The following is an 18,229-nucleotide window of genomic DNA, read 5'->3' as shown; positions in this document are numbered from 1 at the left end:
GTGTGTGTAAATGTTTTATTGAGCTACTCTATCTACAGAAACAAATCAATGTAGAAATGCATAAATCAACATAGAAACATTTAAATAAATGTTGAAAAATATAGAAATAAATGTAGTGGTCATTTTTTATTTATTTTTGACACATTATTTATGCATGGATTTATTCCTGCATTAATGCATGTTTTTTTGCTTTCATTTTTGCGTCATTTCCAGTCATTTCCAGTCCTCCGTATGGGATGGCTGTGTGCCATGAGGGCCTCTGAATGTTTAGAACTGGCCCTGAGGGTTACAGCTCCACTGGGCATGCGCACTTTATTACTACTTGATCAATGATGTGCTTACATTAAAATATCAGTCATCTAACTGATATTTACCTGTTTTAAGGATGTATACATATAATCATTTTTTACTTTTGTTGAATAAAGGACCTAAAGGAATTATTCCTAATTATAAATAATGATGGTTAATGTTAATAAATAACAATAATAATCACGTACTGTTACATAAATCTTTTATTGACTCGTTTGCTTTTGAACATTATTGTAAAAATGCAGGTTATAGAAAAGACATGTGTGTGTTTCTATAGCAACCGAGGAAAAGCAGTAAATCTGTAAATATATTGCTTTGAATCCTTTTCTCTTTTTAAACATTGAGTCTTATATTCAGAGCATTTCTAGATTTACATTTGCAGATTACATCAAGACCCCAAAACGTTCATTTCTCAGCGGCTTTCCATATGAATTACCGTCATACGATAACAATATGAAAACATCCAGCAGTTTCTCTTCAAAATAAAATCATTTGCAATCTCTCGTCATGAGAGCACAAGACGCAATCCAAAATCCAGCAGGACCGTCTGTTTGAAATACACCCCGAGACGTTTAGACTTTCAGAAAACAGCAAGAAATATTCATTTGATCATGAGTAAATATCTTAATGTTGTCAGAAACATGTTCAGACCACAACAAGAACATCAAAATATAAATAAAAATAGCTATGAAACCTATTTTCAATCAAGAGTTTTTTATTGTTGTGACAATAAGGCAGATTTTACTTCCACATTTACATTTTGTATAAGCGTTTTGTTTTTGTTTTTATTGACTTTTTTGCACTTAACAGCAATAAGTGCCTTCTTGTCACTGAAAAATGTCCAAATGCAAAATAAATATCTTAAAAAACTGATCGTGAAATAGGCTTCATTTTGTTTATGCACATTACGATATTACCTGGACATTTCTCGCTTGACACTAACAGAAGTGTTGACCTACAGACGCAATTTTAACTCCATCCGTTGTTAAAAATGGCAACTCTGCACCCTGAAATATATCTTCAAACACAAAATAACACAACTGGTTAAATATATTAAACCAAAACTTTTGTTTTCATTCACATGTGTGTGAATCTGTGGCAGTGAGTAAAATGTGGCAGTAGGGAAATGTACAGAGATTTCAAAGGGCACATCAGTCCAACCTTATGTCACCGTCTTTTAAAAATACTGTAGAAAATCATGCTAGACGTCTGTGACGTAGAAACTCTTTCCTGAGCTTTTTTAATTGGTACAATGAAACCAAACTGAGGTATCATAAATAAAATGAACTGATGTAATCCACCCAATAAACGCTGACATCAGTCTTCATGACATCAAATCAAAGCTTTTTTAAGATATTTGTTTCTGAAAATCTGAATGTTTGTGCGCTGGAGCATCACTTCAGGCCAAACCGGGGCTGCATCTATAAGGCTTTTAAAACATTTGACACGATATTAAAATCTTCTCATATTGCATTCATCTCCCATAATAGTGCTTGGCACAGAAACGTGTGTATGCAAACCACCAACGACGTATTTCTTCACATATATAAACGTACAGTATATACATTCTTACACGATAATGTACAAACCAAGATGTAAGTGCAAATACAATATGCATGCATGTTGCTTTCAGATTTCTTTCGAACTGAAATGTTTTAGACACAAGTGTTCCAGTACTGCAAATATAAACCCTATTGAAATGCATTGGTGTAAGAAAGAAGCCGAACTCCACGAAAACAACCTGTTCAAGAGCTTTGAGCATCAAACAGACAAAACCGTGACTGAAATAATACTGGCAGGTCACTGTACACATTACACGCCATAAGAAAAGCTTCAGTCACTGAATTGTCAGTGAAAACCGGCTGCGTCACATCTCACATGAGCTAAAATGTGGAACAAAAAACAAGCAGAAAGTCTTTAAGAAGAGAAGTCTGTATGAAGTGAGCACTTGATGACATCATTGTGAGTTTATCAAATGTGCACTGTCTGTAGGGCTGGGCGATACGTTAGATACGTCACAATAGAGTTGTGAAGATTTGGCTGGCGATTTAAAATAAATATCACTTTCAATGCAATATAATCGTGATGCAAATGTTCACAGAAGTCTCCGCGTGTCCTTTAGTGATATTTTAAAGTGTGAAAATACAAAATAGTGCATAAATCAATATTGCTGATTGTTTTATTGTCGCATAGAAATTCAAAATGTTGCTTATTTTAAACCGGCTTTTGACTTACACAAAAGTTTGTTGAAATGAGTGAAAACCAAGTCACTATAATTAAGAGAAAAAATATCGAGATCATCTGAAAAATATGAATATATTATTTGCATTAAATATCGCCCAGCCCTGACTGTCCCAATGATTAAATTCACACAGAAACATCAGCACACATGTCCTTGAAGTGAAAAGCCAAGTTCAATAACATTTCAACAAAACACATTTTTTTGTTTACGTCTTCCCTGCGTTTGCAGACAGGAAACGTTTCATATCAATCGACATTAAACTCTGACAATAGTTAATTTAAGATTAAAAGAGCACAACCAGTGTCCTCTAACACGCTGAAGTTCTGTGTTCTGGTGCTGTGAAAGTGAAACACAAATACATCACAAACACAGTGTCCATTAGCCTGCGTCCATTGAAGGGGTTTTTGTGTGTTAACAGCTGAACCTGTGTTGAGATGAACGTCCATCAGGTGGCGCTGTTAGACTCTCGGCTCGAGCCTGTGAGACAGTTCAAAGAGCGTCTGCTGATTGTCAATGATGTGAAGATAATGAACGCTGGATTTCACTTCAGCACTCTCACAATGTGAAACTTCATTTCCTGTGGAGTGAAAATCAAACAAATCTATTGGAATGAACAATCAGACTGGTTTTCATCTTATTGTAGGCAGTGGCAGTGATCCTGTGAACGACCCTAGCAACCGCACACCTCAGCATCATCTTCCATAGCAACGCCCTGGAAACCACCTGTAAGCTTCCCATGTGCATGCATTTCATAGTTCATATTACGTGACATGTTGTGACCAATAGGAAGAGAGAAACTGACCTGTCTGATCGGTCTGACAGTGGCGAATGAGTCGGACCGTGTCGGCGATCATGTGCTACGGAGAAACACCAACAAATCCTCTTTAAAACATCACCATCATTTCATCGACAGATAAATCTGTAGTTTTCAGAGACTCGCTCACCAGTTTCTCAAAATTGACAAGATTATCGTGAAATGTTTTGTTCCCCTCGTGAATGAAAGTGATATCTGGAAAAACCAAAGAACATATAACATTAAGAAACTAAGACAAGACCGTACGCTGTCGTCTCTATTCATATACTTTCTCTTTAACGACTGCAATCCATTTTAAAAACATCCTTCAGTGTTGTTTTGTAAATAACGTTATTGATATTTATCAAAACACTGCGTTTTACAAAACTAATTTAAAAGCACAGTGTAACGAAATATTTTGACATGAAAAAGTGATTATGTACAGTATGTAAGTAATTAACAGCTTTGACACTTTGAGCATCATCATTGTATGGAGATCACGTGACAGGAAGTGGGCGGAGAGCTCTCACCTTTGAGCAGCAGAGGCATGAAGGGTATTTTGGGAGGCTTCATTTTCTTGAAGGCATCTCTGTAGGCCTTGTGGTTCATGGATGGATCCTTAAGAACAGAGAGCAAACATTTCTTTTGCTATTGTGATTCCTCACTGTACATCATTTCATGTTGTTATGTTTATGTGAATTGGATTTCAACCAGTCATTTGACTACCATTTTAATCTTTGACATGGTCTTACACATATCAAGGTTTTACGCTCTGTTCTTTACATGATGTGGGATGATTTTAAAACACTAAATCAAATATATATGAACAGATCCCCACAACCATCAATCGACAAATACACAATGGAAGAAACGAGATGCTATCAGTACCGTCAACAGCTCGAGCTCGGACAAAAGCTTCTTGAACTTTCCAGGAACTTTCTGTGCACGTGAGAAAGGCAGAAACATGATTTAAATGATGTAATTCATGTCGATTTTGGCAGGTGATGATGTGAAACACACTTTACCTCCCACGTCTGATTGAGACGACTCACAGACGCTGTGTTCAGACCCATGATGACAGCGAACGAGCAGTTCAGATTCCTCTGCGCTTTACAACTAAAATATTACAATAAAACGCACAGATTCGTATTAAAGCAAACACAGACACACACGATGGCATCGTATACTCCAAAGTTTCTGAAGAGACGTACTGAGCAGCGATCTTGATGAACTTCTTGAGCAGCTGGACTCTTTTTCCCAGCGACGGACAGAGCAGAACCTCAGACATCACCCACTGCTGGACTTCATTACAGCGCTGAAGGAGAAACTCCAGCGCCACCGTGTGGCCACTGCTCGCCTGACGACTGAACGTGTAGAAGATCAACTCTTGCTGTGGAGAGAGAGAGAGGAAGTGATGTCACACGAGAGGAGGAGAGTTTATGGCTGGAAATACGTCAGTCCTGTGTAAGTAAGACCTCGTGAACGGAGTTAAAGAGATTCCAGTCGAAGTTGGTGAGAGCGACAGCCACGTCCCATGTGTTGATTCCCAGCAGTCTGACGGGCTTCTGACCCAGCTCTGGACACTCCATCAGAGGAGGCTGTGAAAGAGAACAACGCTCTTGACGTCTTCTGAGAAGAAGAATAGTTCTTTCAAGTGTGAAGTGCTTTCCTCATACCAGAATCTCAGTGAGGTCCCTGCGACAGGCGGTCAGTCGACCTGGAGTCCCCAGAGAGTCTGAATAAATACTGTCATGAGGCTGAAGAACTCGCTTCTCTGGAGGACACAGACAGAGAATCAGGATCTCTGTTCGTGTGTTTGTGTGTGTGTGTGTGTGTGTGTGTGAGCGCTGACCTCCGCTGTACGTCTGGACCACCAGCATCATGTCATCTTCACATCTGTCCATCCTCTGAGCGACGATGTGCAGAAGTTCTTGAGCCACGACTGCAGGTTTAACCCTCATACTGAGATACGAGTCTGAGCTCACGTACACACGACACATCACTGACACACAGAGAGAGAGAGAGACAGATACTTAAACATTTTAAAAGCATTTTTATTATAATAAAATGAATCTGACTGAAAGTGACTACATGAATTATTATATTGTGTATTAAGATGCAGATATTAAAAACAATTCATGACTTTTACCATATAACTGTTTTGTTCAATTTAATATTCAGACCAGAGTTATTCTAGTTTTGATTTTAGTTTAACTTATAAATATGTGTAGATATGTTAGATATTTAGTTTTTATGTTCATTTTACCAACGTTGGTATATGCTTTTGTCATTATATAATAATTTATTTATTTTGCTATATACAATTACATTTCTATTTTAGTTTTATCATAGTTTTGGTTTATTATTATAATTTTGGTGCTTTAATTTAGTTTTGGTAAACTTAAGGCACCAATTCAATTTTCCTTTAGTTAAGTTTCTTAGGTCAATGTTTAGTTTAATTTCAATGAACAGAAATGTTTTCAGAAAGTTCTTATTGAACTAAAATAAACTTGATTCAGACATCTGAACATCTTCAAGCTTTAAAGACGGCTTGTTGCCGTCTGCTTTAACTTTCTCAGTTTCATCACATGTAAATGTGTGAGCAGTCAGTGTAAAGTGATGTGAAGGTCTTTTACCGTCTTTACTCTCGATAGGAGGCGCTCGGAGGTGAACACTGTTCTCCTTCAGACTCAGCTGATGATAAAGAGCTTTGTTCTGTCAAAACAACATCACGGCTGTAAATAACACTGATAGACCGCTCATCTCCTCTTTCTTGTGTTAAACTTATGGTTTTCAAAGACTCCATGACAACAAAAACAATGTTTAATGGCTTTTAGTCCAAGTCTGCCAAGCTTAAAGCTAATACAGAGAAGGTTCCTTTATCGAGACGAAAAGATTAAAATATAAATGTTCAGCAGATATTTACAGTACATGTATTTCTTCAATAGTGAAACTACTAAAATGCCGCTGACCTTGCATTTAAATAAAAAAATGTTTGGCTAGTTAGAAAAAGGACCTTAAATAGAAAATACTGCACAGGACAGAAAACGTATTTGTCATTATTTAACTATATGAAGAGTTAATTTCCATTATTGTTTGTTTATTGTTCATTCCAATTAATATCAATCAAACTGCAATTATAGCTCGCAATAAAACACAAAAAAGACATGATAACTGAATGAGTTCTCATTTTGGAAACAAACTCTTCATATATATATAAAAAGAGATATATATATACACAGTATATATTTTATTCTGCGTTCTCCTTTGATTTTCCATCGAAAAACTTTCGTTGATAAGCACTTATAAGAAAAACATGAGAAACATTCAGAAAGAATCAATATACACGGTCTCGCACCTTCTGGTGTGGAGAATAGTCATCCATCGTGCTGAGAGAGAGAGAGAGAGAGAGAGAGAGAGAGACTGAAGTTACACAGAAATACACCATGACAATATTCACAGACAGACAGATATCATCTCTGTCAGCCGATCATGAGTGTCTCAGAAACAGACTTTATATTTATTCCAACACAAAACATCAACTCGAATGTTTGTTGGCTGTCATCGTCTTGAGTTCATACGAAGACGTTGTTAAGATATCTCTGGAGGAGTCTCAGTTTTCTCTCCACTGAATCTCTTTGCCGTCTTGTGATGGATTGTGATATCGCTCATTTCCCAACAATGACTTCAGGCTATTTTCTCCTTTCACATCCAGATGCACCCAATTACCCATCAGCCCCCAGCCAATCAGATTAGTAAGAAGGTGTGTTTCCCCGCCCCTCACAGCGATAGTTATTACACCTCAGGCCTGTCATCTCATTTAGAGGATTATGTTTTGCATGTGCTCGCCAAAGCCCTGCGGTACACGAGGAACCTGCACGCGGGATCCGTGCCGATCGGGAACCTTTCCACGCTGATCTGACTCCAGCTGATGAAAGCACAGCGTAAGGAGCTCAAGACAAACGCTCGCTTCCAAACCAAAGCTCATCCGTCTCCAGGACGTCACATTTCTCACATAATGTTCTGAACAATATTATTTTTGAATCCCCAATTTAGTGTTTGGTTACCTTTTTTCATTAAAAGTCACATGAATTGAACATGGGTTTGGAACACTTATAAACCCATGATCTTTTTTTCTTTATTTGCAATAAAATAGTCAGAAAGTCACACTTACTGTCTGCGGCGCAGAAGTTTCTGGAATTCCTTCAGGTCCTTTTCCAATGTAGGGAACTCATAAACGTCTTCTAAAACATTTCGATACAGCGTCTGCAAACAAATCAATAAACGTATTTCTTTCATCTCTGCTGTTTAAAATCAAATGTTTTCTTGTAAACCTGCTTTGCAACACTGTGAAACTATATTATAGAAATGCATTTAAACTGAAACATTTTCAATGACAGGACGCAGAAGACAAAAGCGCAGACATTGATCGCTTGTATTTCCACCTTTTGATTTATCACCATCTCACGTAGAGGCCGCCCGTGTGTGTTTGTTCACAGAAACATGACCTTGCATTCACGCTGCGAGTCATTTATTACCCAGCATGCATTAGAAACGAACGTGACGCGTTGTAATACATTCCTCGGCTCACGCTGGGTAATGTCTCTACACAACCGGCCTGTGTCTGTTGTGTAAAACATCTTGAAACATCAGTGGATTGTTCTCAGGGGCGCCGTTACGTTTGATGGGACGTGAACGCTGTCGTGCATCTCACGCGTAATTTAGCCACTAAAGCACGAGATGTAGTATAGAAGCGTGTCTGATCCATCACCGCCCGCTTTCATCAGCCCTGCTTGTTACCAGGCAACCGTCACCTGGGAAACGCTCCACGTGATGATGAGTACCGTGACCGTGAAACAGCCCCGTTGCTGCAGTGACACTGCCGTTGTCATGGAAACACCGGACGAGCGAGGGCGTGAGTAGGTGGGGAGAAAGGCGTGTGTGCGCGTGTCTCAGACTGAATCTGTTCTTCGTCTGGGCAACATCCGCATGAGAAATACAGTAAATGTCATTCAAATACGCCTTCAGGGATCAAATAAAACATAATAGACGGAGTATACACTCAGAATGAAGTACACTAGTGTTGTATATTGATCATAGCTCTGTGCATCTCTGATCTGATGTTCTTACCTTCATGAAGAGCTTGACATTCTCCTCCTCTCTCAGAAAGTCTTTGTAGAGAGAGCTCCATTGAGACACCAGGTGCAGTACCTTCCTCTTCCTGTAGAGGGCCTCGTTCCCCTCCTCCTTACCACGACAGCGCTTCGTACAGTAGGTGAGACCGAGTTAAAGATTTATAATAACACATCAATAAATCAATGATTTAACACCAATGAATGAAAATATGTAACTGTGATTGGAAGGATGAAATGATTTTAAAGATGAATTTAAGCGACGGCATTATTTTATTTGAATATATTTCACAATAATGTTGTAACCGTGAACGCTTTTGGCTATAATCGTGTACTGAAGATCAGATTAGTGACGCCATTTATCAACACTAATAAATCAACATTTATGAATCTATAAAATCTCGACACACGTGAATCACGGATGTATGTATGTAGGATTTTTTATGATAATACGTTAAACGCTTCAGCCTTTCATTAAGATTTTAATATGGACTACAAAAGCAGTCTCGAGTGGCATGGGGACATTTTGAGTAAAAGTCGAAAATACATTGTATGTCTACATTTGTTTTATTTGCCCAAAATCATTATGATATTAAGTAAAGATCATGTTCCATGAAGATATGTTGAAATTATATTTGGTATTTTTCTATACCAAGGACTTCATTTGGACAACTTTTAAAGGCGATTGTAAATATATATATACGCAGGCATTATTGCACAGATAATTCAGCCGAAAGATCCACAGATCGTTGTTTGTGTGTTTATTTATTTTGTAATTTGAACATCTAAATTCAATGTACTATTCGATCAAAAGTGTATCATCCGTCCAGTTCAGCTCATTTTCGCCAAGAATAAAGAAACGAGAACATAAGTGCAAGTTTCATCTAGGCTTGGCAATAACATACGAGATGTTGTTGATGAACAAAAATCTGCTATAATGTCATTTGTGAAGAAGAAAAGAATATTAAATGCACTTATTTATTTTGTTATATGAGCTCAACGGGCTGAGCATACCGAAACACCAAGACCAAGTCAAATACATAAATGCAAATCATGGCCTCAAAACAAACTTTATTCCACATGCGTGATGATTTATTAAAGGATATTGTCCCAGCAGCGCTTGACAGAGTTCACTGGTAGACATGAAGACCAGATACGTCAACAGAAAATCATCCAGAAGCATTTCTGTAAGACAAACGCAATAAAACTTAATGAAGCGACACATGAGAACATCACGCCAACGCAACATCTCTCCTGGAGGGCATGTTTAATGACAACCATTCAAATGTTGAAAAGATTATTTGTGTTGTTTACCATCTTCAACACACAGAGAACAACCATTAAACACCAGCATGTGTTTCAGCCAACCAGCGACCTTCTCATAAGGGCAGGAAATCTTCCTAAAAAGCATCTGCTAAATGACTCAATGTAAATGTGTTTGTGCTGTTTAACACCCAAATATTCACTTAGATAATGTATGTTCTTTCATCGTTTATTCACCCTCATCATGTCATTTTCATCATGTATGAGTTTCTTTCTTCTTCAGAACGGATATTTTGAAGAACGCTTATAACCAAACAACATTGAACCCCATTGACTTCTATTACATGAACACAACATTTCTCAAAATATCTTCATTTGTGTTCCACTGAAGACAGGTTATGAGTTGAATAAATGATGAGAGAAAAAAATGATTATGATGATGATTTTTATTTCATGCCGACTTTAAAGTTCAATCAATGTAACTGTGGTCTGACTCGAGTCTTAATTCTTCATTAACGTTTCTAAAAATACCCCGTGATCTTTTTTAAGTTTTCTGAACCGCCTCATTTCCCTCTGGAAACACAATGTTGAACAAGCTCACTTAACAATTATCACCACAGTATTTATATCAGATCAAACACGTTCTGTTTCAAGAGCTTTAGCATTTGAGCGGGTGGAGTCCTTCTTAATATCACACAATGACAGCTGCAGAAACCACACCCCGCTTGACATTAGACATCATTATGATGGAGTTTAATCTGATGTACGGTAACATTTGAAAACAAAAGGCCGTTTCTAATACCCATAACATCTGAAGGTTATGACAGATTCATGTGTGTGCTGTTGTAAGTTTGGTTGAAAGCATCTTTGAGACTGAGACTTTGTAAATTAAAGGTACAGTGCACCCAAAATGTACAATTCTTCATCCGTTATTCACCCTCATGTCAAACCTCAAATATTTTGAAGAACGTTGATAACTAAACAACGCGTTGACTTTCGTTGCAAGAACACAAAACCCCCGAGACATTTCTCAAAATATCTTCTTTCGAGTCATATACAGATTTACAAACACATGAGAATGAATAAGTGATGACAGCTTTTTTATTTATTTATCTCATAAACAACATTTGTTTTGTTTGAGCATCAAATTCGCATTGCCGTAGAGATCATCGGTCATTATAATCATAATGATTCCTGTCTCAACAAACACCTCTCGAATCATCTTTCTCTTCTTGTTAACATGACGGCCGTTTAAAACCTGAAGCCGCGCAGCTGGGTAATTACCCAGAATGCACTGCACCGCAGGGTTAATTCATCGCCTGTGGGTGTGTTATACATTAAATGTGAAATTACACACACGCTAAACCTCTTTTATTTGACACACGCAGAAATATCTCAAGTTAAAAATGACAATATTAAAGAACATTATCGAAGCAACTCTAAAATATATAATGATACAGCGGTGGCAAACTTTGACAAATCTTGACGCCTTTTATACAAAAATGTATTTCGAATAGAATGTGTGTTGTGTAGTCACGTTTGCTGTAAACTGAAGCGTTGAAAATAATTTAAGCAAAAATAACACGCAACACATGAGCTAAACATATTGAGTCAAGAGCCGGAGATTACGACGCTATTTGACTTTTTGCTAAATCATTTTCTCAAATAAATCACAAGGATATTAAAGGTCATAACTGTACAAACATGTCCTCCAGACGTCACTTTCGGCCTCCTACGTATTCTTCATCTCCTCATCTACTGATAATTCTTTAAATATATTGCATCATGTGTTTTGTGGAAAGACTTTTCCAAATAATCGTGCTTTAATGAGAACATCTGAACAAATCAATATGACATGCAGAACATCAGAAGATTTCTCCTCAAGCATCCAACACACGAGAGGAACTTGAACGAGTAAAGACGACACCCGTGGGCAGAAAACCCCAGAAGAGAAACCAAAAGAGACAAGTTGAAACACGCCACATATTTCAGTAATTGAGATGAGGAATGTGTATGTGATCTAACCTGTGACCGCTGACCACAAAAACACATTCAATAACCTCAACCTGAGCTTACTGCAAAAATTACCATTTATTATGTGCAGTACAAGTATCTAGATATTGAGATATTACGTCTATTAAACTAAGTAAGTTAAAGTAAGATGTATGTATTTGCTTAAGACTATAATAAATATTTGCGTAAAAAAATAAAAAAATTTACTCGAATCGTTTACGTAATAACTAAATTAATTGATAATAAACATGAATAATATTTTCATTTTTCTTCTCAAGTCAATTTATTTTGACAGACAAATTTGTAAATATTTGCGATTCAAATACTCAATTCAAAATATTGCTTTTGTACAAACAAAAGTGTGTCTTCATCTTTTTATACGTTTCGTTCGTTTTAATTTAATCCCTGAATTTCTAATAGAGTTCTACATTACCCATAATCCTAAAGTGAGACGCACCATCACAGAAGCCACTGTTGCCATGGAAATAAAGACATGGAGCTCAACAGTGTCCGTCCACTCCCGTGAAGCATTGATGATTACATTATAACCCTTCATGAAATGATGCAATGCACATCAAGTCGAGTCCACCGTGACGGTCACTTTGTTTTGTCTTTAAATCTCAAAACAACCGCACGAAGAATAAAACGACAGGTGAGATGGTTTGGATTATGGGTCACTCACCCGCCTCCTTCCCCTCCGCTGCCCCCTGATGCTCATCCGGACGCAGATCACTCAACAGATGCTCCAGGATCTTGTGGGGCGTCCCGGACACAACCACGTACCTGTCAGACAGAGCAGATGAAGAAGAATCGGATGGATAATCGTCGTCAGTGGAAGAACACGTGGAGTTACTCCAGCGCTGTCCGTTTACGTAACCATCATCATCTTCCTCATCGTCAATGTATGGAAAATGAGGAATATTAAAAGTGGAGATTTCATCCTCGTCCTCCAGACCGCTGCTGTATTCCCAATGGTCATCGTACTCTTCTTCTACCACTAACGGGACGGGTCTGAGTTTGTCCTCGTTCATTCCAGAACCTGAGTCATGATCCCCGACAAACACACAACAACCTACAAACACTTCGATCAAGCAACAAAACTCCTGAAAGTGTTTTGAGGAAACTAAACATGTGAGAGAGAGAGATACGCTCACAGATAGCAGGACGGCACTTCAAGCTACGTCATTAAAAGGGGAGGGGTCTGGTAAGGGGGCGGGGCTTGCTCACCTTTTATCAACATCCTCGTCTTTGATTCCTGCGGATTGTGGAGAGGAAGGATCCGCCGGGACTCTCTGGAGAACCAACACGTCCTGACCCCTCTCCTTCAGACAGACCCGCACCACGCCCTCGCCCGGACCCTGAGGGGACACATACAATCCCATGACACATCGGACATACACGCCGCATGCCTCTCATGTTAGCAATCCTATCACACTTCGAGGACATTGTACAGTATGTCTTGATCGATCTGCTCTTTCATTTAATTCAATTGAAATCGTTTCTATAACAGAGAACACAAAATAAATATGTGATGCTCACAGCTGTCAAACTCTGAAAAGAACCTGAAAGCACATTAAAAAAAAAAAAAGTCCATAAATGACACACGAGTGTGAGTAACATACTAGAAATCATGTAAAATCTGCATCTGTGAACACTTTAATGGTGTTTTTGAAATGTTTTTAAAGAGTAAATAATGACAGAACTGTCTTCTTTCCGTAAAAATAAAAAGAGTTCAACACCAACAGGAATATATTTCCCAAGTGTTCAAAATTCAATACAGAAATCAATCATTGAACACATGAAAAACAGAAATTACACAAATTCTTCCTTTCGGCAGTGACTTTAAACTATTTAAATACACATGGAGATTAAATAAACATTTCATGCATGATGAAATCAAATACACATAAATCACATCGTGTGTTTCTAACATCCATCCTTTGTTCATCTAAACACAACCAGGCAAGTTTCTGCTTGCCTCTTTATCACACGTCTAACACGTGAGGTTGAAAATCTCTCTCTCTCTCTCTTTAATATAACAAGAAGGAAACACATCTTCTTAAGTTATCATGACAGTCACACACCAGCAGATGGAAGAGTCTGAACATTAAACTCATTCGACGATACCCGCCTCATTCAGTCAGGTAACCGGTAAATAAATAGTTATTTTGTTAATTTTTTGTGCTAAAACATGCATTGCATTATGAGATGGTATTCCATGCAGTGCATTCTGGTTGTTTTCTATACATTTGGTAAAAAATGTACAAGTACTATGATAGTGTGTTATTGTGCTACCCAATGTGAAACACCACCGAACAAACAGAAATGTTTTAGCACGGCTTCCGCTGTCATCCTCACTCCAACAATCCAAAATATCAATACATGATCTATATACCTGTATTTGCCAATGAATTCTGTAAAACTAGCAATCTGAACAAATGACGTGTGTGTGTGTGATGTCAGACAGCTCTCAACTGCAGTGTTTGAAACAGATGAAAGACAGAATGAAGGATTAAAAATACATGAAAAAGGAATAAAAATACACACATTCAAAAGCCCCACACGTACACACACAAAAACTGACGTGTTATTTTTTATTAAATAACCCAAGCCATGTTTTGGGTGTAGTATACAGGAGGCAATGTAGACTATGTGTGATATTTGCGTATATAACGCACATAAAAGTTAAATTTATAATGAGATCAGCCCAGACATCTTTAAAATGAGTCTCATTTGTGCTGTCTTGTTTTAAAACAGATGTTAGCCGGTGAGCAGTCAGTCATGTGTGTCTTCTGACATGTGTCACATGACTCATTCACTCGCTAATGATCACCTTTACAGGTGAGTAAGATCAGAAGCTCCGCCCATGCGTGCCGTCTGTCTGGGTCGAGTGGGCGGAGTCAGACAGATAACATCCTGTTTTCATGATGAAAGCACCTACACCTGCAAATGTGTGTTTGACAATGTTTAACACTTCACATGCTCGCGGAAATTCAATTATTCCCACTTATTGGTTGGATTTAGTTTCATGAATTGTTTTTAGTAACATTAAAACATTACAAGCATCTGCTAACATTAAAGGGATAGTCCACCCAAAAATGAAAATTCTGTCATAATTTCCGAGAGCATGTGAAGGCAGAATAAAACACCCCAGAATATCTGATAAACATGAAGATGCCATGAAATCAAAACGTTTTATCTTTAAGCTTTTATGAACATTATCATTATTGTCAAAACGTTTGACGGCTTACATCCATTGAAATGTTATAATTGTAAAAGATGTCGGGTGCTGTATGTGTGAATTCAGGACTGTTATTTTAGCATCATTCTCTTCCAGCGGTGTCAAAAACACTGCACAAATTGTTCTGATTTTAGTACTCGACCCTGTAATTGAACATTACACAACAAATAAACAAAAGACCTTCAGCCGAGAGTACACAGTCAGATCCTGAAGAATGATTTAACACAACCTCCTATAGACTGAAGGATGCTGGGATGCAGCAGCAGCAGGAGTCACCTGTCAATCACCAGACCGTCACATGCAACCGGCACGGAAACAGGCGGATTATCTGGATTCAGACAGACAAGACACAATGTCCAGGACAGACTGACCCTTGACCAGGGGTGAACTCTGACGCAAGGAAGACCCACTTGGGTAAAAGTTCACAGTCCAAAAATACCACAATCTGACCACAAATGAGTCAGTCCGGAACAAACATGGAAGGTTTCCCAAACATTCCCCAAATCAAACGCGGCTATCAGAAGTCTCCGCCCTTCAACTTCAGTCCAGTGGAAACATCAACAACATCATACTGTAGTTATGTAATACTACAGACAAAAAACACAAATCTACTAGCACACAAACCCTTAATGATGCTGGGAAAAATTCTGGCGATGCCGATGATAACAAATGGTTTTATCTGCGACAACCATATTTCTCTCAAACCCGTTCCAACATCAACACGAGACTCTCGGGGGAATTACTGCGGCAGAGAATTTATGTATAAACACAATAACGGCGAAATCACCCGTCAGATTTGGTCATATGTTGCGTATAAAACTGACCCTGACAAACGCCCGTCTGCACACAAAATATCATTTTATTCATCTATTGCACTCCAATATTTCGCTGGCTGGAGTCTCACAGCGTTACGTAACAACCAAAGAAGTGATATTATTCTGAACAGAATTCTGCAGGAATACAACAATAAACCTGTTTCTTTCATTTTCAAATATTCTTGCGTATTGATATTATAATATATATGACACACATAAATGGCCAAACAATTCTGATTTGAGAGGAAATGATTTCAATCTCTGAGAATGAAAAGAAAAGCTATTTGGTAAGTTCAATCAGTTCAGCAGTCATAACAGATACGTTTAAACACGGAAGAAGAAACACACAACAACAGAACTGACCAAACCTAAACCAGATTATAACAGACCACAAACCACATTAGACCCAACCAGAGCATCTTATCTTTCCTCTTTGGAGTCCCCATCGTCCAATGAGACATGAGCTCATCATCTGATCTCCTGATCCCACATCAGACAAACATCCACACATCAATAAACAAGTCCAATGACCATAGTAAAACAATTCTTAGAAACACCACAATGTTATCATAAATGTGCTTTGACTTTAAAGACATGTTGAACACAAAAGAAGATATTTGTGGAAGTCAATGGAGTTCAGTGTTGTTTGGTTATCAACATTCTTCAAAATATCTTCTTTTGTGTTCTGCAGAAGAAAGAACGTCATGCGCAAATAATGACAGAAATTGTATTTCTTGCTATCTAGAACCTGAGAACAACCCACCGTGACATTTCTTTACCAAATATGCTCGATTTTAAACATCAAACTGAAAATATGATTTAAGTGATATATTTCCAGCTCTATACCTGAAACTAGAACACACAAGAATCACTGTCCGCAGACCACAAACCACATTAGACCAAACCAGAGCATCTTATCTTTCCTCTTAGCACCTCGTGTACTATTGCTCCTTTATGACATATCACTTATTGCTCCCTGAACTCTTTGTAAGTCACTTTGGGTAAATGCATCTGCTAAATCTACAAAATAACGCTTCCCTTTGTTCAACAGAATAAAGACAGAAGAATAATTATTTGCTGTATTCGAATGAAGCACAACTTTAACTTTGAGTCAATCAGTTTCGACTGCATAATGTTTTCTCAGGGGTCATCAGGTCAGAGCTGTGTGTTTTAGCCGTGGTCTCCACCTGTCCCACCCTGCGCTGAGAGTCAAGGGTCAGTGTTCTTTCACACACTGGGTGGAGAGATCCAGTAAGTTCCTGACGTAAACCAGTCAGCAAAGAGGAAAGGAGAGAGAGTTTTAATGGAGTTACAACAGGAAGCACTGAGCGTTCCCTTCCTGTGTTTCTGCACATACAGTGACTGTGTGTGTGTGTGTTTAATGTTTCCTTAATCACGACACAAAGTTGAGCAGAAAACCTTTGTGTTCCTGGAAAGTCAAACAATATAACACATACAACACACACCTAAAGCCCACCTTAATTTACACGCACGTACAAGATCCATAAAATACATCATTTCATGTAATGTGTGTGATTACAAAAAGCTGCAAATTGATATTTTTCGGAAAGGGATGGACGGATGACTCTCTAACCCTTCAGACATAGAATCTCTAAAAGCGCCCAGATATGACCCCGGCTTACGTCAGGCGTCTCCAGAGTCTGGGATAACGCCACATGGCCGCCAACAGGAAGAAAGAAACAATGCAACATCTTCATCCAACTCAAACATTAGTTTTATTGCGTCAGTTCTTTGGGTCTGATGAGAGACGACTGCGATTCATTACTTTGAAGAGTAACAAGTCATATATTTATTGTTAACTTATCATGTTACGTTGTTACATTGTTACAGAACTTTCGTTTTATCCAAAGCGACTCTGTTACCTGAGATTTGAACTCACGACCTTTGTGATGCTAGCACAATGCTCTGACACCGTCACCACGGCAACCACACAACACCAGTGAAGGACAAATCAATGACACCTCCATCTGTGAGGAACTGGGTATTATCTTCATAAGCATGATGGTTCTATGAAATCTGTGCAGAAACGAGCGTCAAACTGCGTTTCTCAGCCCTGAGGGGGTAAATCACAGAGAAGTGAGCACGGCGTTTGAGAGACATTAGTCATTATAAAATGTTTAATCACTTCAGAGAAAAACAGAACTCCCTCAGACTCCCCGAAACGCTGGCGAGATGCTCAAACACAAACAGAGAGAGAGAGAGGAGAGAGAGAGAGAGAGAGAGAGAGAGAGAGAGAGACAGAGAGACAGACAGAGAGACAGACAGAGAGAGACAGAGAGAGAGATGAATCCTCACAGACGCTGTCCAAACACGTCCAGCCACGCTCAGGTTACCATATGATTTACATTCTAGCACAAAATACTCACAATACAGCAGACAGGGAGGAAAAATATGGTTAAA

At 38.4% G+C, this 18,229-nt stretch overlaps 1 protein-coding gene across 1 annotated transcript in view; it reads right to left on the bottom strand.

Annotated features, from left to right (window-relative positions):
- Window positions 1–495: 495 nt before the first annotated feature.
- The window catches only part of rapgef5a (Rap guanine nucleotide exchange factor (GEF) 5a), a gene marked incomplete at its 5' end in the record, with an annotated part of 38,790 nt that continues 21,056 nt past the window's right edge, over window positions 496–18,229 (bottom strand). The window contains 17 exons of the mRNA XM_079484694.1: window positions 496–3,128; window positions 3,354–3,408; window positions 3,496–3,560; window positions 3,875–3,962; window positions 4,233–4,283; window positions 4,370–4,460; window positions 4,556–4,734; window positions 4,820–4,942; window positions 5,021–5,118; window positions 5,197–5,346; window positions 5,981–6,059; window positions 6,703–6,733; window positions 7,519–7,610; window positions 8,475–8,619; window positions 9,583–9,661; window positions 12,435–12,535; window positions 12,980–13,110. Of these exons, the coding sequence (XP_079340820.1) occupies window positions 3,010–3,128; window positions 3,354–3,408; window positions 3,496–3,560; window positions 3,875–3,962; window positions 4,233–4,283; window positions 4,370–4,460; window positions 4,556–4,734; window positions 4,820–4,942; window positions 5,021–5,118; window positions 5,197–5,346; window positions 5,981–6,059; window positions 6,703–6,733; window positions 7,519–7,610; window positions 8,475–8,619; window positions 9,583–9,661; window positions 12,435–12,535; window positions 12,980–13,110 (1,677 nt within the window). The 3' untranslated portion in view covers window positions 496–3,009. The remainder of the gene's footprint in view (window positions 3,129–3,353; window positions 3,409–3,495; window positions 3,561–3,874; window positions 3,963–4,232; window positions 4,284–4,369; window positions 4,461–4,555; window positions 4,735–4,819; window positions 4,943–5,020; window positions 5,119–5,196; window positions 5,347–5,980; window positions 6,060–6,702; window positions 6,734–7,518; window positions 7,611–8,474; window positions 8,620–9,582; window positions 9,662–12,434; window positions 12,536–12,979; window positions 13,111–18,229) is intronic.

This window comes from Barbatula barbatula (genome assembly GCF_947034865.1).
Source record: "Barbatula barbatula genome assembly, chromosome: 21".
In the NCBI taxonomy this organism is placed as follows: Eukaryota; Metazoa; Chordata; class Actinopteri; order Cypriniformes; family Nemacheilidae; genus Barbatula; species Barbatula barbatula.
Note: the sequence above shows the minus strand (reverse complement) of the source record. Positions and strands in the feature narration are given on the sequence as shown.